General features: G+C 37.3%; 1 protein-coding gene across 3 annotated transcripts; it reads left to right on the top strand.

Annotated features, from left to right (window-relative positions):
* The first annotated feature begins 210 nt into the window (after positions 1-210).
* Positions 211-15063, top strand: LOC145779732 (hepatic leukemia factor-like). 3 transcript variants are annotated; one of them, XM_082591370.1, is made up of 7 exons: positions 211-379; positions 6936-7099; positions 7495-7570; positions 10179-10819; positions 11164-11280; positions 11713-11864; positions 13905-15063. In XM_082591370.1, the coding sequence occupies exons 1-7, from the start codon at positions 268-270 to the stop codon at positions 13972-13974; spliced, it is 1332 nt and encodes a 443-aa protein (XP_082447496.1). In that variant the 5' UTR covers positions 211-267; the 3' UTR covers positions 13975-15063. The 3 variants fall into 3 exon arrangements, with proteins under 3 accessions (XP_082447496.1, XP_082447495.1, XP_082447497.1); XM_082591369.1 differs by having other exon boundaries at positions 11137-11280; XM_082591371.1 differs by lacking the exon at positions 211-379 and adding an exon at positions 4987-6521 and having other exon boundaries at positions 11137-11280.
* The last annotated feature ends 10501 nt before the right edge of the window (positions 15064-25564 follow it).

The following is a 25564-nucleotide window of genomic DNA, read 5'->3' as shown; positions in this document are numbered from 1 at the left end:
TTAACTTTTACAGAAAAAGGCCAAGCTCGCACTTCACATCAACTTGATTGATCTTTTTGTTATGTTTTAACTTTAGAAATACAACTTTGCCCACATGCACTTTTACAAATGCGTCGTTTGTGCATTACCAACAAACTTTTTAAGTGTATTGCACAAAAAAAAAAAACAACTTTGTGAACCACTGTCATAATCAAACTTAGTAATTTCAGAGTGAGACTCCTGTGTAGTCTGGTTTGTTTGTGTAAAATTTCCTTAGAGATTAAGATCATGGACTTTAGTGACTTACAGGAAAGTGATCCACCAGAAATGTCTTTAACTCTGAAATTCCTCCTGGAAAATCCGTCTCTTCTGCAACCTCCAGACACATTTGAAAATGATGGTGAGGTTGATTAATATATTTATTAATTATTAAACAGCTTAACTTACTGTTATTAAACATGGACAGTTTGGAATTCGAATAGATTTTAATTTACTAGAATAATTGGTGTCACCACATAACCAAACATGGTTTTATTTATACTTATGTGGATGTTTCTCTTACTCAATTGTCATAGACTCAGCAGAGTGTGATGACAACCCAGGAGGTTGTTGATCCATGCTTTGATGATACAGTGTGAGAAATTAATGCTGTAGACAGCTTTATTCCATTGCTCAAACGTTTTCATATAAAACTGTTCAATTAGTTTTGCGATGGCTAGCCTAGAAGTGGTGCCTGGTGTGCCACTTGTTTCCTTGATATACAAGTTGCTGCATGGTTGCTGTTATCAGTGTACCATTTCTTATCTTGCAAGTATTTGTTCTGGTATTATTCTAACATGCAATTCAGGAAAGACTTTATCATATGATAAGATTAATTATCAGAAATATGTAGTGGCACTATTTAAAGGTGGGCGGGCCACCCATATACACAGCTGCAGCAGTGCAACAAGTCCCAAACCTGATAGCTGTGTTGTCTATATTCTTTGTAGTAGTTTTTTGCGATAACACAAGCCAACAACACATTGGAACAAACGAGAGTAAGACCAGTCTAACGAAATTAAGCCTTGATTACAAATAAAATACAAAACTGATTGAAATCAACCTTGAAACTGAGGCCCACAACGAGAGGTTCTACAGTTGGAGCACACTGCTCATCTTAGAAACTATTGAAACTACTTTTCTACAATTCGACTGCATGCTGAAACTTCTTGAAACATATAACAAACTTACATATTGAAAACCAACTCAACTTATTGAAACTTACATAGACTATATCCAGGGTTGCCATCGACATGGATCCAAAAATAAGGACAACCGAAAAATTAGATTAGCATTTAAAAAACGTTTTTAGACATACTTTGTATTTATACGAGCTGTGTCATATCACATTCCATACTTTTTGCCAGAAACAATCTGCTCCAGCAACTCCTTGTTATTAGAAATTGCTTCATGGATCTCACGGCAGCTCAGGTATAGGTTTATCTTTACTTGTAGCTGGGATTTGACTGTCATTGCACTAAGTCTGTTCCTTTCCCTGGTCCACTGCGCCGAAACAAGAGAGAACACTCTTTCCACAAACGCATTGCTGACCAGAAGGGAAAAAATGATGCTAACCAGCATGTAGAGCAGCGGAAAAGAGTTGTATCCGGTAAAGATCTTCATCCATTTGGCCACAGTTTCATCCTTGCTGAACATATCATCTGGAATCTTCTTGAACAGAGCGTTAACAGCTGAGACCTCATCGAACAGCTCATCTTTCATTGATATTAGTGGATCAACTTAATTGCTTCGCCAACCCCTTGACTTCCTTGTACTCCATTGCTTGATCTTTCAGCAGGGTCCAGTTGATGTGCGTTGGATGCTTCTTAAATCGATACCACTTGTTGATATATTCCAAAGTAATGGTGTAGAACTCCTGGAAGCTCGCTTTAACAACCATAGCATGCTCTTCATTAACTGTTCTTAGTAGTTCGTCTGTTGTTTCTTCGAAAAACTCTGAACACTGGCGTTGCAATATTTTGATCTTGCAAGATTTAATTATCTCTGCCAGTTCTGGAAACAATGTAGTTGACTTTGTAGGAGTAACAGTGGTTTATTAAAGATGTGGAGGAATGATACGATAATCAGTGACTCTTTTGATTTAAAGAAATTCTCCAATATTCTTGGTGAAGGTTTCAGCGAAAGAAAATGCGCTTTGAGTGGTTCCCAGAGATCGATCATTCGCTCGAGTACAGCATCAAGTGTGGTCTATCGGCGTGCGTGTTGGTAGAGTCAAGTAGTTGCTATCAAGCTCCTTACAGAAATGCTTGAGCCTCAACGTTCTACCAGTTTGGCTTTTGAAGTGGCTACCAATCTTCAGTACGAATGTTTCTATGTCAAGTGTGAGGCGCTCTGATCCCTTCTCTGCTACAATATGCAAAATATGAGCAGGGCAGCCGACTGGGATCAGATGCAATGTTTGCTCTTTACGAGAGAAGACGTTGTTTTTTCCACTATGCTGTGATCCTTCAAAATTCACTGGTGCATTATCGGCACAAAAAGATGACAGCTGTTTCATGTCTAGGCCATTCTTTTAAATAGAGGAGAGAATAAAGTTTGTGATCTGTGCCGAGGTCTAGCCTGGCATCGATCGCAGGTCAAGAAGACGCACTCACACTCTAACTTCAAAGGCGTTGAAGAATCTGATGACTAGAGGAAACTAATTAGACTAATTTTAGAATATTATGCAACACTGGATACCAGAGGAAAACGATCGAAGTTCTGTAATTGTTGAAAATAAGATGAAATAAGGACGCAAGTCGAAAATAAGGACATTTCTTAGAAATAAGGACGGTTAAGTTTTCTAAGACCTGACCCTTCAAAATAAGGACAAATCTTAGAAATAAGGACGGTATGGCAACCCTGACTATATCTCTAATAAGACTATATCATATGATAAGACTCTATCATGTGATAAGCCATAAGACTACTTTTATCATATGAAAGGGTAAACAGTCTCCTTCACATGGTCCCTCCTGAAGTAGCACACTAGCACATAAATGCGAAACAAAGATTCCAAAGCTCAACGGGGATGCAATTGCAAAGGTTTAGCAAACCTCATCAGAGCTTCATTTTATAACACGGCACTTTCACTTTGTAAAGGGCAAATTTATGTACTTTCTAGAGTTGTAAAAAACCTGGGTTTTTTTAATAAATCCCAGCCCACTTGGGTTTTTATTGCCAAAAACAAACTTTTTGGTAAAAAACTTGGTTTTATGGGCAAAAAGTAGTTTTATCAAGTAAGAAAAAACAAAAAAAATTTTGCGGAATTTGTTTATTGGTTTTAGAATAAGTGGACTATAATTCATGCAATTGAGAAGATCTTAGAGAAGATGAATGAATACCAATTACCCATAATTATGGCATTTGTTGATTATGAGAAGGCATTTGATTCCATCAAGCACTTCTCTGTTTTAAATGCAATTCAAATTCATAGTATATCAGATAAAATAGTAAACATTATCAAAAATACATACACAAATGGCACTGCACAAATCAGAACAGAGAAATTAAGTGATAAATTAAAGATTCAGAAAGGGGTGCGCCAAGGTGACACTCTTTCACCTGTTATGTTTACAGCTGCAGTTGAAGAGATATTTAAGAGGCTGAAATCTGAGACTGGACTTGTCATTAATGGACAACTGCTGAGCAATCTCAGATTTGCAGATGACATCATCCTTTTTGCACAGTCAGAATGTACTCTGCAACAATTGCTTGAGGAACTGAATCGAGAAGGGAAACGAGATGGAATGAAGATGAACAAGAAAAAGACAAAAATAATGTGTAACGAGATAGCAGGGAAACAACCAAGGACGGGTATTTTGATAGATGAAGAAAAGATAGAGGAGGTTGATCAATACAAATATATATCTAGGGAAAATGATAACACCAGGAAACGACATCCAAACTGAGATCACCCAAAGGATAACATCAGGCTGGAGAAGATTTGGTCAATATAGCACTTTTTTATAAAGAGCAAGAACATTCCAATTAGCCTAAAGCTAAAAATCATGGACACAGTAATATTGCCAACATTAACATACGGAACAGAAACATGGTCACTCACAAAACAACAAACAGGAAAACTGGCAGCAGCGCAAAGGAACATGGAAAGAATACTATTAAACATAAATAGAAAAGACAAGATTAGAAATGAAGGCATCAGAAACAAAACTTGTATCAAAGATTTCATAGAAACAGCAACAAACCTAAAGTGGCAATGGGCGGGACAAGTAGCAAAAATGGCAGACAACAGATGGGCCAAGATAACCACAGAATGGACACCAAGATATGCAAGAAGAACTAGAGAGAGACCAAAAAGAAGATGACGAAATGACATAGAAGAAAAGATTGGAATCACCTGGATGAGAACAGCAAAAGACAGAATGGTGTGGAAACATATGTGGAGGCCATCTGCCAGCAGTGGTATGACCGGCTGATGATGATGATGAATTCATGCAATATGCATTCATGCCAAAAGTTATGCACCTAGTCAATATAGTTGCTGGTTGCTAAGCCTGCTAAATGTAACATGAAGTTGATCAGTTATTTCCAAGTTTCTAGAAATTATTGCAACAGAACTACTGATAGAAAAAAATTACAATTTCGATAAACAAACCAAACTTTGCACTATTTATTTGATCACTTGTTGAAATAACATTTTTGCAACTATTGAGAAAACGCTTTGTTCTGTCACAGGTGTTGCCATAGTTTTTTTTTTCTTGAACAGCTTTGAAGTTTTTTTTAAATTTGAGCAAAATTCCTTATCTGGCAACAATAGGTTTGTAGATCCAGCCACGTCCTTTTAAAAAACTCAGGGTTTTTTTATAAGAAAAAACTAGCCCACCTTGGCAACTTCCCACTGCAACGTTGTACCTTGCAAATATTTTGGCATACTTTCACCATTGCGACATAAGATAGAGTCCAAAGTAGACCCCGAACTCTGTCTTACGTGACAATGCTGCAAATGTAGTTCTGCTGTAAATCATATTAATATTTGATGTTTTATTTGTTAAATCAACGGAAAAGCCTTTAACATCTTGCATTTTGCAATTGAGGTATAAAATTGTAATACATCTGGCGGACCGGCAAGAAAGTTGACGCAGTTGAGAATCACTGGATTAAACACTACATTAATTTAAAATTTGGTAGCTAGCTAAAGGTCAAGCAACTGTAACTTCCTGTATGTAATTTGCGTCACATTTCAGCTTGCATGTTTTCCTTTTATTTATCACGCCTGTTTGGCCACGAAGCAATGCATCTGGAGTTGTGGACCCACAACCGATGCGTCGCAGTGTAACATGATGAAGTGCAAGCGGTTATTGCAAACAAAGAATTTTTGTGGTTGCAATGTTAAACTGGCTATAAAATTTGAGTTGATGATATCTTTGTTATTGATGCACTTCTAGCACACAAGCAAACATTTACTTTGCTATGGTAAACCTTGATTCGTAAGGCCGCCCACCAAGTCCTCACGAACTTCCGTTCTATCTTTAGGCTTGTTTATGTATCGACTTAATTCTTGTATTTTGAATGTTTTCAATCCCATTGATTTCTGGGTACCGGTATGTGGCCGACAAGCCGTTGACAGCAAATGTGCGCTTGTGTGAAGGCTGCCTTTCCATTCGTTTGTTTTCGTTATGGCAACCTTGTTTGAAATGTGACGTTCACATGTGCACAATGCGTGACAGAAGTCAGTTGACTCATTGTTTGGTTTGATGGAAAGCAATGAGTTTCGCAGGGAACTCCTGATTGTTTTTATGTGTGAATGCAATAGCGGAAAAAGGTGTCGGAAACGGCATGATTACGTAACAATCGCCTTCTTGCACGTGTTGTTGGATCACACACCGTATCGAAGGCGTGTGTCGAATCATATTCGATTAAAAGAAGCTCCTTTTCTTGATTATACGTGTCATCAATGTAACGTTACATTGCGTGATTACTTTCTCACCAGGCTAATGCCACCAGACAATGAAAGATGATGTGAATATAATTGTGCCATTGCTCTGTTATTAACCTCATTGCGGCACTCTCCCGACTGTCATGGCTGGAAAGCTACTGTACTATGTGATAAACTTTATTTAAAGAGGCACATCTTTCCAAAATCTTGCGAAAACTTTCAATATTTATCAATGGTGACAAGTCGTCCGTCGCGAGGTTCTCTGATATCATCTGATTATTCCCGAGTCATGTTGCCTAGGCAGTACAATAGAGGATTCGATTTACACCCTATAAGCAAATCCCATACTGTAAGAAGCAGTTGCAGGTACGAAAGTAGAAGCATCTCTCAGAACAGTAAACTTTTTAATCAGCCTGAAAAGGAAAGAAATTACAAGACAACATGGATAGTTTTAACACGAGGTAGGAAGAAATGAATGTGTGCGTGGAGATTATGATATATCATAGTTAATATCTAAGAATCGTTTTTGTTTATGACAGCACGCTGATGCTGGTGGATCTTACGGGCCTTGGTCCCCCGCAAACAAAAAGTGAAATACTGTTGTGTGAGTAGGCCCGATACGAACACAATGAAGTATATTAATTAGATATTTTGTGCGTTGTTAGAATTTAGGTGGTGCAAAAAAACGAGCTGCGAAGTAGTGAACACATTTTGTTGTGATTTCATTCTTTGTATAGAACACGTTGTTTTATTGTGTAGAAATATGCCTACTAATGGCTGAAGAGATGCAGCGATGTTGTAGACATAATTATGCATGGCCTACATCAGCTTGTTGATAGCGAAATAACCTAAATCTGCTGCTATCTCTGTTATTCTGTTTCAAAATGCATATTTTGATATACTGTATAATGTGTGTATTGTGTATAAAGTAAAAACGAACTTTGACGTAAGAGTCTTTGCCGTTTTACATTATGTTTTTGAGGGCATTATTTGATACATGTATGATTGTTCTGCACAGGAACTTGCAAGGAGGACAAGAGCTGTGACCAAAACCAGCAGAACGACTTAACATCAGCCTACCTGGGTCCGCAAATATGGAGTGACATGTTGTTATCTGACGACTTGAAGCTAGAACCCGTTGACCTGGATGAGCTCCTGGATCCAACTGGGATAGAAGATGAGGTAGGATGGCAACCCTCAAGTATGACTGGAATGTTGTTTGGTGAAAAGGGATGTCACTTCTCATGAAGAAGTATGCGATCAGAGTAGCAGTGTTTCCACGATATTGGTTTTCAAATTTCCATTTCTTAATCTACCTTTTATTTATTGATTTGAACAAAATAAAATCTGGAAGCACTTTCCCAGCACTTATCAGTCACTACTTGAGTACAGTTATGCCACTGAACAAACTTACCCGTTCCTCTGATTTGTGTCTCTTGTGTATTCAAACGTCTAAACGAGGTAAAAGGTTTTTAGTCTAAATGTTGAATAAAGTTAACCGCTAACATCTTCTAACGTCAGCTAATGCATAGCAATGTCAACTATCAATTGCTTCTGCCAACATTGCGTCATTACAGGTTGGCGATCTCGGCCTTATCATGTCCACCTCCCCCCAGCATCCTAATTTCGCCCGAGAATTGAAGCAGTCGACAGGTACTGGTTCGGGTTAATTTATTTGCTAGTAAACAACTAAATATACTATTGGATATTCAAAACCCGTTAAAATCATGGTAAAGTCAGCCTACGGATATGACGGGGTATCTATCCAAGCGAAAGTTTTGCTTTGTGAAAAGCAGTTCAAAGTGAAATGAATTTGTTCAGACGACAGCTTAACCCACACCAAAACTGAAAAGTTTTTTCGCCGAAATAAAATAAAAACATTTTATTGAAATTCAATGAATTATTCTAAACAGTGCGGTTTAGAACAGATGTATTTTCGTTCTATGTAAAATATTTTTAGCGCCCAGGAGCATAGTTTGCTCTGTTGATGTGGCGCTATATAAATGTTGTTATTATTATTGAAATATTTTTTTCTGATTTCGTTTCGTTTTTTTTGTCTTCTCGGGGTTTTTGTTTATTTTTTCCTTCTATTAAAAAAAGTTGTTCAATCAATTTTTGACTGAAAAATATTTGTCAATAAATTGGTGTTGGATGTCGTGGTTTGAATTATGTTCGGTCGCTGTCTGAGGAGGCTTCATCCCCAGTTTGGTCGTCCTGGTGACTTTTGTCGTCGCATTGTGCGGTTCCCCAGAATCCCCACCAACTGAGTGAAGCAGTGACGACAACTCAATTGTATATACAGGGCTCCCACTCGGCATAAAATCATAAAATAGCATAAAATTTCACCCCCATCATAAAAAGTCATAAAATTGTCATAAAATTTAACCATTGGCATAAAAAAAAACTTTAAATCCAAATTACCTTGATTGGAGTGAGTGATCTTTTTAGGCAGTGTTTATTTTGCCTAAAAAGTAAAATCAACTTTTGCTATTAGACCCAATTATTTCAAAATCAGACCAAACAAATTTCAGAAATGGGTGCATGAATTTCTACAAAAAATGTATCAAATATCTGATTGATCATTTGCTTTTGAATCGACCAATACTGAAATATGCTCAGTATCTTCACCCAGAGAAACGAAGTGCTCATGGTGCTACCAATGCCATCTCGAATTTGACCATTAGAGTGGCTAGTGTGATGAAGGGATGTCTTTCATCTGTGTTTGACATTCCTAACTCAACAACAGTAGAAGAGCTTTGCGACAAGGTTAGGGATAGGGACCAGTGGCTGACGTACCAGTATGAAGATGTTGAAGAGGAATGGTATAAAAAAAGCACAAGTGATACCACTAATGAGTCTACAACTTCCAAAAGTCAACATAAATATTCCTATTGGCAAGATACCTTAGAAAGATGTGGGCAGCTGCCGGCTGATGAGTATGAAAACCGTCAATCAAGCAACAAACGAATTGACCACATTGGCTGAAAATAGTACAATTGCTTGACGAAAATGGTACTAAAAAATACACCCAACTTACCAATCTTGCTCTAACTGTTTGTGCATTAAGTCACGGAAATGCTGCTCCTGAACGCGGCTTTTCAATTAATAAGGCTCTACTTGCCAGCCATGGCTACACAATACAAGAAGATACCATTGTATCTTTGCGAATTGTTAAAGAATGGATAAATAAGTTTGGAATCACTTTAAAATTGCGATTGCCTATCACACAAGAACTTCGGCAACAAGTAAAAGGAGCAAGAAGTAAATATATGTCTTTTTTGGAAGAAACAAAGATTTTGAAAAAACGGGAGAGGCAGAATTGTCAAGAGCAAGAAGATGCTACAGGACTTGAAACACAAAAGCTGTCTCGTAAGGCCTTGCTGAATGATGACATTGAGAGATGCGAGATTGGGTTGAAGACTGCAGAGGAAATTATTGAGCAAGGGAATGCTAAGCTGCAAGAGGCTCTTTCTAGTAAAACACTTCATAAAAACGAACTATTGTCTGCGCAGGCGAAAATTAGTATTGGCCTTGAGAGAAAGCGTCGGTGCGATAAAGAACTGGCTGCCCTTAAATTGAAAAAAGTGAAGTTGGGGTGAAACGTAAGGGTTATTGCTGCTCACCATACTTTGCATATTTGTGAAGTGGAATAGTGGCTTTTCAAAAGTTTTTGAAACGTTGTAGACTGTAAGGGCAGCCTTTGTGTTACACTTTCTGTACCTTTGTTTGCTTTGTTTTTTAATTTAATTGCATTTCTTCCTGTGGCCAATTGTGGTGTTTCAGTATAATTTTTGGAAAGTTGTAGAATGTAGGGCAGAAGTCTAATACTGAAAATTTTACAAAGGAACCATATATACAGCTGGTAGTTTTCACATTTAAGTATTTTACATTGTAAGAATGTGGTGTGGTTGTTCTGAATGCAGTATAATAAGCACTGCTGCTGTAAAAAGTGTTGGTTTAAAATAGTTTTGCCAATTTTTAGACCACACAATTTTTAACGATTGTATTTTTACCATTCCAAGTCGTGAAATTGTTGTGTACATAATCTTAAAAATTTGCCCAAAACATAAAAAAGCCATAAAATTGTACTGAATATCATAAAAAAAGCATAAAAAATAGCCTGTTTTGAGCATAAAATCATAATAAAATTGGACAACTCTAGCGTGGGACCCCTGTATATATAACGGTGTATGGTCGGATAAGTCATTTCAACCTAATTTGTTTTAAAGTTTCTAAACTATTTTAAATATGGTTTGTTCAGGCGACCCTACCCTAGTCAACTACCAAGACATTCCTGCTCTGATGAATCTGCACAGCCCTGAAGAAAAAAACGCATCCAGCCCTTCCCAGTACTTTAATGGAATATCAAAGTCAACATGCCAGGGAAACGATTCATTGAAACATGGTGTTCTTCATAGCATGTCCCACCCACTTAACCAGCAGTGTACAGTGCAACCCTCTTCCACCCACGGGCATGCACAGAAGATGACCGAGCAGCAGCTATGTGACCAACAATTTGCTATTTTTTCCGACATTATTACAAACAATCGTTTTGAAGTTAACCAATCCACTACAGCACCACAACAACCATCTAGCAACCCTGCCAAGCGACTCCGTCTCTCATCACAACCATCAAAAGCCACCATACCACAACCTGCCACAATGGTGCCTCCAATGATTCACACTACGTCACTCCAACGCCAGCACTCTTCTATTGAACCAGTATTTACCCCACCTGTTCCTCAACAAAACACTATACCAAGTATACAGACAAAAGGTGTTGAAAAAGAAGAGGATCACTCGATACCACAGATTTCTTCCATCGAAGTCAGAATTCCCTCTCCTAAATGTGTTAACTATGTCCCCAACACCAGCGACATGATCATATCTACCCCGCACACGGTAAGTATCAGGGTCGTTGGGGTGACCCTACTCATCACTATGTCCTTGCTGATTATGTTGCAACTTTGTGCGGTTTGTCTCTGGATTTTTTCCCAACATACGGTAGTTTGGTCAAATTGTATTTTGAAGACTTTGAAATTTGTGAAAAATTGCATCTTTGTAGTTTCAGCTTGTTTCAGGCTTAAGTATAAAATATTCGATTTATCTATGCTTCATATTGCTGGTTTGGCAACACTCTTTGTCGATTTGTGGTCAACAAAGCGACAAAAGGTGGCGCCAGCATTCAGGCAACCTTAGAAAGCTCAACCTTGTAACAGCTCTCACCTTTGCTGTGTCTTGACAAGGAGGAGAGTGAAGAGGTTGTTTTTGATCCGACCACTCGCGCCTTTACTGAAGAAGAGCTCAAGCCTCAACCAATCATTAGGAAATCTAAAAAAGTTTACGTGGATGCAGATAATAAAGTGAGTGCAATTATATATGGTTCTTGAACTGAACAATCTCATCGACGAACAAAACTCGTAGCCACGTGTTGCGTAATCTTCACGTAGCTTGCTTGATGTTACGCGAGTATCATGCTTGTGACAAAAACAATCATTTTCTTTGCAATACTATATTGGTTCACCTCTTGTTTTACGTTGACTTGAAGCGAAAACCAATGATCAACAAAAGATTTAAACGTCCGTTCAAATAACATTTATTTGCAGTAAGTAATGTAACCAAAACGGGGTGGCTGCCACTCCGCCACAGCGGTTACGGGCCACCCCGTAACCCCGTAAGTCGGCGCCAGTGAATCCAATCATCATACACAATGATTGTTTCAAAAGTATCTTGATCTTGCAGTTTCTTCATTATCTTCATTGTTTACGATAGTGTTAAGAATTGAAACGTTGCAGGATGGGAGATACTGGAGTCGCCGCACGAAGAACAATGTGGCAGCAAAAAGATCACGAGAAGCGCGAAGGATAAAGGAGAATCAGATCGCTATGCGAGCAAATTATTTGGAGCAGGAGAACGCGACACTCAAAAGTGAGATATCTGAGCTCAGGTCAGTCGATTAGCTGATGTTTTTACTAGGGATGTGCCCATTACAGCATTTTTGCCGACGCCGATTCCGATGCCGATTCTTAAATATCTGCCGATTCCGATACCGATTCCGATTCTTTGGTTAAATGATTAAAGCTGCTTTTAGTTGGCGCTTTACAAGTGGTTGCGATTTTGTTACAAGTTGCTGCCTTTGAAATGTCTAAAAGCGTTCACTTTGTCGCCTGCTCTAGAGCCTGATTTTTTACGGTAGTTCTTCGCTTTTTGCGCGCTACAAAGTGGTGATAGACACGCGTTTTATTTGTTGCGGAAATCAGTGAAAAGAGAAAAATCGCCATTGCTCACAGAGTGCAAAATAAACGTAGCTTAATGCAGTGTGCAAAATAATATCTTGTGCGGTTTGCCGTATTTTTCTCGCAGAATTCAAGAAGGTGCCGGAAACAAGAAGAGAAAGACTAGAGTGTAAAAGAAAATGAACGCAGCGGTGTTGAATATACAAAAACCTTTAAAAAAGTAACACACCAGCCTTGCATTCAAAGTGCATCAATAGGCGAAAAAAGAAAAACATCTTGTGAAGAAATAGTATTGTTTTCGAATGCAGAGTTGCAGCCAATCTTGTTGCTTAGCAAACACGTGAAGATTACCGGGTAGTTGGTTTGATTACGTTTGCGCAATCACACGATTGTTTGTTGAACGCATTAAGCGTAATAGGCCTATACTTGGAAGTTACTTCTCTCTGCTTAGTAAATTAACATTAAGCAACTTTCAGTGACTACGAATTTTACAACGATTAAACAATAATTACAAAGAACATTTCCGTTTTTTAATATTCAAAATTAAACGCACGTAAATTAAAATGCAATAACATCAACTTTTCTCCAGTTGCTGTGGTAACTCTGTTCCGTTGAGGCGTAAAAATATTGCCACCTGTGCTAAAAATTCGTTCGCTTTCGATCGACGATGGTGGTGACGAAAGCAATTTATTTGCAATTTTGCTCAGCTCAGGAAACATAGTATTGTTTGCTTTCCACCAAATCATTTCTCTTCTTGCTGCGCTCAAAATGTCTGCATTAAGGTATATTCTACAGATCAAAGAAAGCTCCCTAATTTTGCCGAATGCCGACTAGAGCTGGGACAGCATTTGGCTGTAACATAGTCCGTTTCATGCGTTGAACAAACAATCGAGTGATTATTGCGCAAACGAGGTAATCTTTTTTCACGTGTTTACTAAGTGACAAGATTAATTCACTGCAATTCAGCGCCTGAAAAGATATAACTTGCTACTTCACACGTTGTTTTCCATTGACGCCCTTTGTTTTTTTTCAAAAGCGTTTTGAATCTTTCAGACAGTTATTGTCATTTTCTTTGCAGTTTATACTCCTTCGCTTTTTCTCTTAATTTGCTTTTAGCGCCTCGCATACTGCAAGCTAATAACTATTACGTAATAATCCATTTCTCCTTTAACTTCTAACCGTTGTGTAATCATTCAACTTTTATATTTTATCTGGTCTGATTTTCTCTTTGAACGTTTTTCGTCATTTCAAAGAAAGAAAGTATTTTGATCTCGTGCCTACTAAACAAGAGTTTACAAAATGGCGGACAATCGTCATAATTTAGAGTTTTAGACTACCGCTCTCCGAATGCTAGTTGACGCTAATGCGGTTGTTCAAAGAAGCCGTTCTTTGATCGGTATTTCCACGCGCTCGCGCTACTTTTGATTAGGAAACTTTGATAAAGAATCGGAAAGAATCGGCAATTTTTTCCGATGCCGATTCTCCAAAAATTGCCGATACCTGCTGATTCCGATTAATCGGCACATCCTTAGAACTGACGGTACAAAGGATGTATATATTAAAACTAAGGATGTGCCGATTCCGATGCCGATTAATCGGCACATCCTTAGTTTTTACTGTTTTGTAACATCTTCAATGTCATTACATAACTGTTAGATTTATTTTTCTCTTGACTGGGTGCTTGGATATGTCCCGCTAACCACCACTCGGTGGCGACGACAAGTGACTCTAACCCAACGATGACTGTGCAGGAACGAACTGACTCGAGTGATGGAACTCGTCCGGAATTATGAGTCGCGATTTCCACAGATTCGTCAGTGAGTTTGTCTGCCAAGCAGCCATGCCGCCGCATCAATGTAACACTATGTTGAATCAGCGACGGTAGATAACGTGATGTTAATGTTATTCGTCATGGTTATATATTTTTCGTTTATCCAGCGTCAATGGTTCAAAAGCACCACAAGTATGTAAAGTTATCAGCATTGTTTAACAGAGTTGCTCTTCTCTCAATCGATCTGAACTCAGATTCAATTGACCAGTAGCTAAACCAGTAAATGTCGCTTCGAACCAACAACAATAATTTTATTGTAAAATGTTGAAATTTCCGTTGTGGATGGTTTTGGATTTGGATCGGCCACCAGTTGAAACGTTCTGCTCTCCTATTCTATCATGCTACTTGTATGTGTGATTTTCGCTGACTGTAAAACGATGCAGATTATTAGAACCCTGACCAGTACACGACCATCTTGTCTCAAAATGAAAGCTGATGATGTCGTGGAAAAGTTCTTTTTCGGAAAAATATAAAAATCAAGTACCGCCCCTCATCAAAAGTCATTATCATAGATGTCGCGTCGATTGTAAATAGCCTGACTTCGATGTTTATTGCAGGGCTGTGGATTTTGGCATGTTCTTGGGGTCGTTGAAAAAATGACCGACTCCGGTTTGATACAAAACGATGAACAGTAACATTTTGTTTGCAATCTTTTTTCAAAATTTTTGTTCTTGTTTTCCGTATCACGGTCTAAATCTTTACCAGAAATAGAAGTGTTTGTTCTTGTCAGTTTTTGGAAAAGTCGCTGTTTCAATCAGCTTAAGTGAAATTAGATTTTTAAACAGATTAAAAAAGACAAAAGCTTAAAAAAATCTGGCAATGCTAAAAAATCTGGCAACACTGAAGTTAGAGTCGTCCAGTTATAAATTGAGGAGTCGAGTCGTATAATTTATGCCCGACCCCACAGCACTGGTTTTTTGACGTTTTTCAATTTGGCTGCGCTTGAAATTTTGAAAAGAAGGTTTCACTTATTGACTTCGATAAGTGGAATTATTGCTTGAACAGTATCATCGTGTTGTCCTGTATCTACCTGCACTTGTAATTGATTGAAGTGAATAAAATCTTAATATTGTCTTCCAGCAAGAAACTGTAACGGGTTTCGGGATGTGGTACTTAGTCACGTGACCTCTAAACACCTAAAAATGCGTATTTTCAGTTTATGCAAAATTGCGTTCATTCAATCACATTAGGCTACAACTGACCCAGTGGTTCCCAATCTTTTTTTTCCTTAGTTGATTTGCGCGTGACTTCGTGAACAAAGAGGTTTCAACATCAAGCGGCGCTAGTTCGACTCTTAGGGTGTGCGCTTAAGAGGACACTCCTGATGGAAATAATTTTTTTTATCAATTTTTTTTTATCCAAGAAGCAGTAAATTTCATCAGGATTCTGAATATGGTAAAATTTTGACTCTAGTCGATGTCATTGTGTCAAAACTTACAGTGATAAATGTGAGTAATGTAAATACTGAAAAGTTTGGGTGTTCATCAGGACAATTATAATTATCGTGTCTAGCACTAGTTGCTACGTTCATCTGATGAAATTGAAAGTAAAATTAACAACAAACAAGATGATTTATTGCTTCACTGACGTTTCGCGCACCATGACAATGCTCATCCTCAGAGCGAATAACATACAAAATAAAATTTCACCAGGTTATATACTGCAGTGCGATTGAAGGCAAGAAAAAAAAATAAAACACGCAATATTTAAAAAAAAATTGGCCAATGATGTGTGAGCGGTTACTTTCCACGTTAAATTACGTAAAAACTTCCAACAATAAACATAAATTGTTGGAAGTTATGTGTTATTTATTGTTGGAAGTTTTTACGTAATTTAACGTGGAAAGTAACCGCTCACACATCATTGGTCAATTTTTTTTTTAAATATTGCGTGTTTTATTTTTTCTTGCCTTCAATCGCACTGCACTATATAACCTGGTGAAATTTTATTGTGTATGTTATTCGCTCTGAGGATGCGCATTGTCATGGTGCGCGAAACGTCAGTGAAGCAATAAACCATCTTGTTTGTTGTTAATTTTACTTTCAATTTCATCGGATGAACGTAGCAATTAGTGCTAGAAACGAAATGTGAGTAATGTAGCATGTGTTTTAATGGGTCATTTTCGAATGCTGTTTTCTTCGAAAGTCGTTTAACTACTCAATTACTTCTTGTCAGAATGGCATGAAATTGTGCAGGCATAATCATATAGTGAATAAAAAAATAACAGTAACCTCTCAAGTACATGTAGCTCCACACAAAGTGAAATTTGCATGGCTTTTGACTCTAGTTAATGTCTAAAAAGACATTATTAAAAGTAACTACAATTAAAAGTACAATTAAAATTAAAAGTAATTTTTAAAGAAATAAAACAGAGTGAAAAGTCATGCAAATTTCACTTTGTGTAGAGCTACATGTACTTGAGAGGTTACTGTTATTTTTTATTCACTTGCTGATTTACGCACATCAGTTTGTATCCTCTGTGGATTCTTGTCTCGTATCATGGGTCAATCCTTTAGATCAGTGGTTCTCAACAGGGGGTCCGCGGACCCCAAGGGGTCCGTGAAAGTTCCAAACTTTCAACATGATTGATAAATTACAAAATTTAAAAATTGTTTGTGCTTTGTTTCTGTATTAGCCTACAGTGATTCTCAAACTGTAAGTTGCAACGCACTGGTGCGTCGTTTGAAATTGCAAAGGACATTGCACAAAGGTTTGGCTTCTTAAAAAAACATCATATAAATGACTCAAACCTTTCAATAAGGCTATGTTGGCTATCTTCAACTTAATTCTTTTGAGACAGCGGAGTGTTGATCACTGATTAACATAGAAATGCAAACGTCAGTCAGCAGTCTACCACCGCTCACAGTTTTGCAATGACTGTGATTATAACTAATTAATATTGATTACAAATGAAAAAAGGGAGAAATTCTTTAAAACGGTCGCAAGTATTCTATTAATTTTGATTAAATTTATAGAAAAACATCAAATGAGCATATAAATTACTGATCTTTGATTCTGTGTGCCAACATATAGCTCATAACATAATTTTGCCAATCTCTTCAATCGTCAAGTGCGTTGCAATTTCAGCAAATTATTTTAAGTGTGTTACTTCGAAAACTACGCTGAAGAGATCGGAAGATCGAAACACTGCCGCTGTCCGTAGTTACTTTTAATGTCTTTTTAGACATTATTTTTTAAGAAATAAAAAAGAGTCAAAAGTCATGCAAATTTTACTTTGTGTGAAGCTACATGTACTTGAAGTAAAAATAAAAAAAAAATACTTTTTTTTTGTACGAAATAGCCTATATGTACAATTTTCTGCAAGTTAAGCACATTTTTCGACCAATAGGCGATGCAGAGATTGCTATTCCATCAGAAGTGTTTCCTCAAGCAACGCATTTGAAATGCTCTCCATTCAGCGGAACCTAATGGATGGAATAGGCTACTTCCCCGGCAATAACACTTTTTAATTAATTTTTTGGATGACAAGATAAGTAACAATTTGGATGACTGTTGAAATGTGAAAATTCTTAACCTTTTGTTTCGTTATTTCTATAATGTTTAAATTCATTTTTGTTATATGAACACCTTCCGATCTAGTCTTGCAGAAGAATTATTTGGTCTGTGGCGAGTGACACAACCACAAGATCAAACATCTATCTTTGGAGTCTGCACTCCAGAGGAGCCGCCTACTTGTAAAAGCACACAAATGTTCAGGACCGTTCCAACTGGATTATCCACCTTTTGTTTCAGACGGAGCAAGCCAAGTTCGTTCAGAAATACATCGTGGATTAGGTCAGCTTCTGGGTCATTTGCTCAGTGAAATATTATTCTTACGTAGGACAACGCCATAAATTCAAAATAAAATAATCATTCGCCACTCTGCAAACGCAGGTTAAAATCAATGCGCAAAAACTGTTTCGTGCATCGCAAAATTTTAGAAGGAACACTGAGTGCCACAGATTTTTCTATGGATTTTCATAGATTCAGGGTTGCCACACGGCATAAAATCATAAAAAATCATAAAATCCTTCCAAAAACACCGTGTAGCATAAAAAACTCATAAAAATCATACTTCATCATAAAAAGTCATAAATTTTTTGAAAAATCATAGTATTCCAATAATTATATGACGCTAAATATTTTTTAAACTTTTGTTTGATTGTTGTTTCAACTGCCAATCTGTTATAAACACATTAAAAAAGCATCATTCTTTGCGTGTTTGTTTATCTGCAACGACAACAAAAGTTATTACTGCAGCTAACTGCATGGTTTAACCAATTGGTTATAGATATTATATACTGTAATATGTCGGACTGTCTGTAGACTTGGTCTGATTTGTTGTTTGGCAGTTGATAACTACCGGTATTTAACTAACTTGATTGTAAAAGGATAGTTTTATCACTATGTATTCAAGACTAACCATGTTTATCCGATCAGCACAGGAGCACCAGAAATTTAAACTTCCCTGAACCCCTTCTTGCCGTAACTCACACAATTGCACAATATCAATTTCCTAGTATTTCGGTTCCTGTGCTAATTGGATGCGGCGAAATGATTTATTTTTGTGCATTTTTATCTCAGAAATTATTTAGAGTAGGATAATGGGTAAACCTGAGTTTCAATTTTCCTGGGAGGGTACTTACCATGGATTGATCATGTGAAGAATGATGTATAGGCCTACCAAGCATTTTGTAGGCAATGTTAAAAACGGTTAGGATTGATGGCAGTGGTGTTGCAAAAGTTAAAACTCACATTCCGCATCATAGCAACGCACTTTTGTTTTGGCTGGCAATAGCACAGTAGAGCTTTCTGCAGCAAAACCAGAAATTCTTGTTTAGGAAGACGAAGTGGTAAAATGCCGAGATTCTTCAGGCATTGTATTTTGTTCAGTATAATTACTCGTTTTTGAGTGCTAATCCTGATAGTAAGAGGTTTCAACTAATATTTCCGGATTCAATAATTGCACAAAACTATGGACAAGCTAAAACAAAAGTTAAATATAACATTCAGTTCGACAATGCTCCTTTTCTTAAAGCAGAATTGATTTATGAGGTGCGCAACACACCATTCTCTTTCAAATTTGATGAAACAACAGCCTTTCAAGTCGAAAAGAAATACGGCGATTATGTGCAGTATTGGAGTAACAAACAAAATGAAATTGTTAGTGCTGATTGTGGTTCATTGTTTCTGGGCCATTGCAACAGTGACCTTCTTCTGGAACACTTGGGACAGTTTATGCAAAGCCTTTCTTTAAACCCACAATTGATTTTGGGCATTGGAATGGATGGGCCAAATGTAATTCTAAGTTTTGAAAGAAAACTAAAGCAAGGTGTGTATTTGGAAGAAACGTTGCAAACTACCATGCTTAACGTTGGGATCTGCACACTCCATCCAGTTCGCACAGCTTTTCGAAAATGAGTTGTTAGTTTGATATTGATACCTTTTTTCACAACCTGCATTCTTTTTGAAGTTGTCCGGTGCAATGCGTGAGGACTATAATCGAATGGCAGATGTAACCGATATTGCAGCACACTATGTCACTCATCACACTGAAACTAGATGGTTAACGATGAAATATGTTGCAGTACGTATATTAGAACAATATACCAACCTAAAGCAGAATTTCTTAAACTTCCTTCCGAAGCAGAAAAATTTTTCATTTATCAAGAAAATCGCAAGGTATAAGAGCAGTGTGCAAATGCTCTGAAAGATCCCCTAACTGAAGCATCAATTTTCGGCGGTTAGCATAAAATTTTCATAAAATTTGGGATAAAATCATAAAAAATAGGCATAAATTTTCACTCCATTTTGTCATAAATTCATAATAAAATGTAATTTTTTAAAGTGGCAACCCTGTAGATTTAAAAATAACTTTAAAATTACTCAAAAAAATCTGAAGATGCAATAATATGTTGTGTATCGCTACGGGTCATTGCTTTTAGATTCGAGATATGGTCTGCGGAAAGTTGCATGGAAGCTTAAAGTATTCAATGAGGCCATAGCCGTACGAGCCAGGGGGGCAGCCGCCCTCCTTGTTGTTCCAAAACGTCGCGAATTCGCGCAAAATCTTGATTAGGGCAAAAATTGTTATATGAAAGCTACAAAAATGCATGAATTAAGAAAAACTATAAATTAACATCTTTTATAGTTTCGGGGAGAGAGTTTGCTTTTTTATACCAAAGACAGGCAAGACACAACAATAACACAGGGTTGAGCATTACAACAGTATATTACATATTTACAAATAGTTCAACATTCAAACGTTTTCGGCTTAACTTAAGCCCTTATCAGGAATCTGCAAATATTTATAAATTACAATAAATTTCACTTCTTGACAGTAACTACCGTAGCTAACTAACTAAAAGCATCGAGAAACACGCAATGATTAGAAGCAATAGAGTGGAAAACATACAGACAGACAAAAAAAAAATTACATCAAGAAAAGGCAACTGCGTGACTATGTAAGTTACAAATGAATTTGCACCACGTGATACACTAGTAAATGTTGAGAAGAATGGAGGCGCCTCCCGCAAATAATTGTTTTGTTTAAATTTGGGTTGTAGCGTTTGATCAACAGCGCTTCCTGAATTTTTGTGTCAAATTGGGATTTGCCTTTGCATAAAATTTTAAATGAGTCAGTAGAGAATTTTCGATCTGTGCAAAAAGAACAATCCATGATATGGTCTTTGATGGCACTTTTCTTTAAGTCTCTAAAGTTCAGATGCTCTCGTGGTCAAATGTCTGGTGGACATACCAATGTACGTCAATGCCGAATCACACGGACATGTAGGCTAAAACTGTATACAACATTTGAGCAGAGAGACGAAGGCGTCTGGGACTTTAAATACTAACACAAACCTCTTTTAATGTGGTATTGCTTCAAAACACAGTTGTGTGATTGGCTAACATCGGTCAGAAGCATTGCCCGCGTTGTGCCAATTCATAACAATTTCGGTGTTTCTTGCAAATTATGCAAATGCATACCATCATTTTGCATAATTTTAAATTTTAATAATAAGCTATCAATGCTGCTATTGTTTTTATAATACTGTACAAATATACTATGAATATTTAAGGCCAGCGTTGGTCAGAAGTGTAGCCAACGTTTTGCCAACAAAGTAGTTTCATTTCAGTTTGTTTATGCCAAACTGAGCAGAGGTCCAGAAAAGGCAGGAGCAACAAAACGCGAGCGTGATAACGTGCTTGATGCCGAAACAGTTTAAAGTTTCGATCAGCCTGCACGTTTCCACAAAATAAACAATTGCAACGTTGGTTAATGGTTATATGCTGGATGTGTTGGCACAAAGTTGGAAATTTTGTCCAACATTGCCAGCAATAACAACATTTCTGATTATGCGTTCAAAAAGTTCTCAAACAATTTATTTCATGTTTATTTGTTTCATCTTTAAAAATACCAACACAGACTTCTTATGTGGTTTAGTTGAAAAACACAGTTGTGTGATTATCAAACGTCGGTCAGAAGCATTGCCAACGTTGTGCCAATTCATAACAATGTCGGTGTTTCATTCAAATCATCCAAATACGGCCGGTAGGACTTACCATCATTTGCTACAATTTTAACAACAGGCTTTCAATGCTGCTATTGCTTTTCTGATAGGGCTACAGTACAAATATAACCTAGTATGAATATTTAAGACCAGCATTGGTCAGAAGCGTAGCCAACGTTTTGCCAACCAAGCAATTTTATGACGTCAGACCTCAGAAAGTGTGAAATGCTGTTTCAGCTTCTTAATGCCAAACAGAGCAGAGGTCCATAAAAAGCTAGAAGCGACAAAACGCGAACGTTATATAACGTGCTTGATATACCAAAACAGTTTAAAGTTTCCTTCACACGTTTGTACAAAATGAACAAGTGCAACGTTTGTTATTTGCTGGATGTGTTGGCACAAGGCTGGCAATTTTGCAAACACTTTTTCCGATTCAAAAGGACTTTTGACACTTCATTTCAGCTTCACTTGTTGCATTTTTTGAAAATAGGCTACTAGCCTACATGGCTTTTTCATGTGTTTAGTCAAAATACATTACACAATAGGCTATAGTGTGATCAGCAAACCTCCAATAGCCTATTTTATTAATATTGCATTTTTTATTTATTATCCGATCAAATTTAAAAGACAAACACTTCACTTCAGTATTACTTTTATTTCTATTTTACACCAACAAAAGGAAAAGATGACAAAACCAAAAGGTTTAAAATATGCATCAATAAAACAGTGTTTGAAAAACATGATCTTAAAAATGCACAGCCACCAAACCTAGAAAAGAAAGCGAAATAAAACTTTTACAGTACTTCGTTGAATGTAAAATAGACCTACAACACTTGCAAGAGCAACAAGGGCGATTTAACACAAAAGAAATCCAAAAAGTGACAAGTTTCCTGATGTTTTTACTTTGAGAGTCTCGCATTCAAAAACTTGGTGACGCGTTGAAGTGAAATAGGCAACAAAGCTTTAGAATGCGGCGATGCGTTATATCAATGTGAGGGGATGCAATTTAGCAGAACAGCTTAGTTTGTTTTGATGAAGGAAGATAAAAGCCATGATTTAATCCTTTGCTAAAAGGATTATGACGTCACTCGATTCACTTCGACTGTTTAAGCATGGCGGGTTGTGCGCAATACACAATTAATTACATGGAGAGCCGAAAGCACAATGCTTATGTAAACAGCGCTAAGAGGAATTTTCGCTTCTTGCATCGAAAATATAAAAAATCGAATTCAATAAACCTTTTGCACATTCAAAATCACCAGAGCGTGACGCGGAGTCTGAGGGTTAAGAATCGCTTGTTTTCTAAGGTTTATGAAGACGTTTCTTGTTATTATTGCAAGCAAGCGTGAGGTCGCTGGCATGTGAAAGTGAATTGTTTGTGTTTATGAATTGTTGTAGGCAGTGATGGGCATTATCGGCGATAAATTTTTATCGCTTATCGTTATCGCTTAATTATTTTTTCAGTTATTGTTATCGCCAAAGGCAATATTTGATTATCGCCGATAATTAATCGCCGATAAATTTTATTTCGGATCAACACACAAGTGGAAAGAACATGAAAAGTAATATTTTTACTAGCCACCTAGTTCATCATCATCATCAGCCGGTCATACCACTGCTGGCAGATGGCCTCCACATATGTTTCCACACCATTCTGTCTTTTGCTGTTCTCATCCAGGTGATGCCAATCTTTTCTTCTATGTCATCTCGCCATCTTCTTTTTGGTCTCTCTCTAGTTCTTCTTGCATATCTTGGTGTCCATTCTGTGGTTATCTTGGCCCATCTGTTGTCTTTCATTCTTGCTACATGTCCCGCTCATTGCCACTTTAGGTTTGTTGCTGTTTCTATGACATCTTTGATACAAGTTTTGTTTCTGAGGACTTCATTTCTAATCTTGTCTTTTCTATTTATGTTCAATATTATTCTTTCCATGTTCCTTTGTGCTGCTGCCAGTTTTCTTGTTTGTTGTTTTGTGAGTGACCATGTTTCTGCTCCGTATGTTAATGTTGGCAATACTACTGTGTCCATGATTTTTCGTTTTAAGCTAATCGTTTTAAGCGTTTTTAAGCCACCTAGTTCATGAAACTAAAATTAAAACCAGTTCTTCTTCAGTGCCTGAAGTGTGTGTGCACAGGTCATTGTCATGGGAGGGGCACGCCCCCTGCAGCGACGGCCCTGACAACACAATAATTTTTAGATTTGCAAATTGCAATGCAATGACATGCATGCAACAAGTCTCTTGTTGTTTTGCTGCAATCGGCAATCGCGAGTGAATTTTACAATTAAAATGTAAGCGCACAGGCGGTACAGATTCTTTTGAAGCGAAGCAAAAGAAATTGGCAAGTGGTTTATGAAAATGTCGCAATACGAGGCCGTTTTTACATCGGAAACATGGTCTTTCGCGCCACCATCACTGAAACAAGTCATTGCAGAATATGATATTGCTTGAAGCATTTGACATGCAGACCGACATCACACTTTTTGCATCTTGTAGTATAGTAGTTTTTGCATGACAATAGGCGCATCGAGTTGCGTGGTAACATTATGCTAAATGCTAAATACACCTTTCTCATTTAGGCTACCTATGCTGCATAGCCGAGTGGTGAGAGCGCTGGAACGGCAATCGAAAGGGCGCCGGTTCGACACCGCTCATGAGCATACAGTTGCGTATCGAGTTGCGTGGTAAAATTATGCTAAATACAGTAGCCTATAACCTTTCTCATTTACCTATGCTGCATAGCCGAGTGGTGAGAGCGCTGAAACGACAATCGAAAGGGCAGAACACTTAAAGGCATGCCTGAAGGTGGACATAAAGATTGGCTTCCTTGCCTTCCCGTCCACTTAATCTAAATCTTCAACCACCGGGCGTAAGCCTGGATACGACGACGATTTACCTATGCGACATAGCCAACGCTCAGTCAAATATTTTTATTCCCACTAATAATACAGTGCCTATATTGTAATTCTTATCTCAACAACTCAGCGTTCTGCCATTGCTTTAATGATGGTGTTCACAAAGAAAACAGAAAAATTTATCTGAAATTATCAGTAAATTACGATAATTATGTTATTGTTCTAAAACAAACACGACTAATTTGACAAGCTTGATGGATTTCACAGTATGCACATTTTTACTACCAATAACGCTTAAGATTACTGATGAATTTTCAAGCATTTTGCGTTTTTTGGAATTTTTTCAATTATTGCTGACTTTGCTGTAAACAGCCCGTAGAAAGCAAAATACAAAGTTTGGAATTTTTTTATGGTATTTTCATTTGATTTAATTATTTTTCCTACTGCACGTAAGCGGCAGTGTAACTCAGTAGATAAAAGCATCCAACTGGTATCTGAAGGTATAATTATAAGCACGGCGGTTACCTCAGTGGTTTGATTCTGGATCAAGAGGTTGAAGATTCGATACCTACTGCCGCTGTTGCGATTCTATTCATGCATAACTTAACAAAAAGTTTTGTCCCTTTACAGTACATTATGTTCGATTTTTCGTCATGTTGATGAAAACAGTTCGTGCTGCATGGGATGGGGCAGCGCTAATCAAGAAAAAAAAATTATCGTTATCGGACATTATCGGCGATAATTTATCGTTTATCGTTATCGCTTAACTTTTTTTTGATTAATTTTTTATCGTTATCGCTTTAGGCATTTTTCGTTTATCGATTATCGTTATCGCTTAACTGAAAAATGAGTTATCGCGCCCAACACTGTATACTGTGCATGAAATAATGAATAGGCTATGTAATTTCGTTTACTTTTATGAAATGATGGCTGACCAGATGATCACTAATGGTCTTTCGCTACCATACCGGTTGTGTTATTAGCCTAACTTAACTATTACAGTACCGCACGCAATGTATTCTTTTGAGAATTTTTTTCACTCTGTTATGTAGCACTGTCGTAACAAATCAATTGATTTGACTTGTTGCTTGTGATACTGGTTTACAATCATTATTCGACCCCGCATAAAACGTATAGGCTACGGTAGCCTACAGCAAGTTTACTACAAATCTCAAGTAACAAAAATAGGCATGCAACGAAAGTATTGTGATATTTA

Source organism: Aplidium turbinatum, chromosome 11 (assembly GCF_918807975.1).
Source record: "Aplidium turbinatum chromosome 11, kaAplTurb1.1, whole genome shotgun sequence".
NCBI lineage: Eukaryota > Metazoa > Chordata > Ascidiacea > Aplousobranchia > Polyclinidae > Aplidium > Aplidium turbinatum.
Note: the sequence above shows the minus strand (reverse complement) of the source record. Positions and strands in the feature narration are given on the sequence as shown.

Excerpts from the sequence above, each read along its gene's own strand:
- LOC145779732 (XM_082591369.1), top strand. The coding sequence starts at position 268 with ATGGACTTTAGTGACTTACAGGAAAGTGATCCACCAGAAATGTCTTTA. Across the intron at positions 380-6,935 it reads AGACACATTTGAAAATGATG|GAACTTGCAAGGAGGACAAG; the intron begins GTGAGGTTGATT and ends TGTTCTGCACAG. Across the intron at positions 11,865-13,904 it reads AGTGAGATATCTGAGCTCAG|GAACGAACTGACTCGAGTGA; the intron begins GTCAGTCGATTA and ends ATGACTGTGCAG.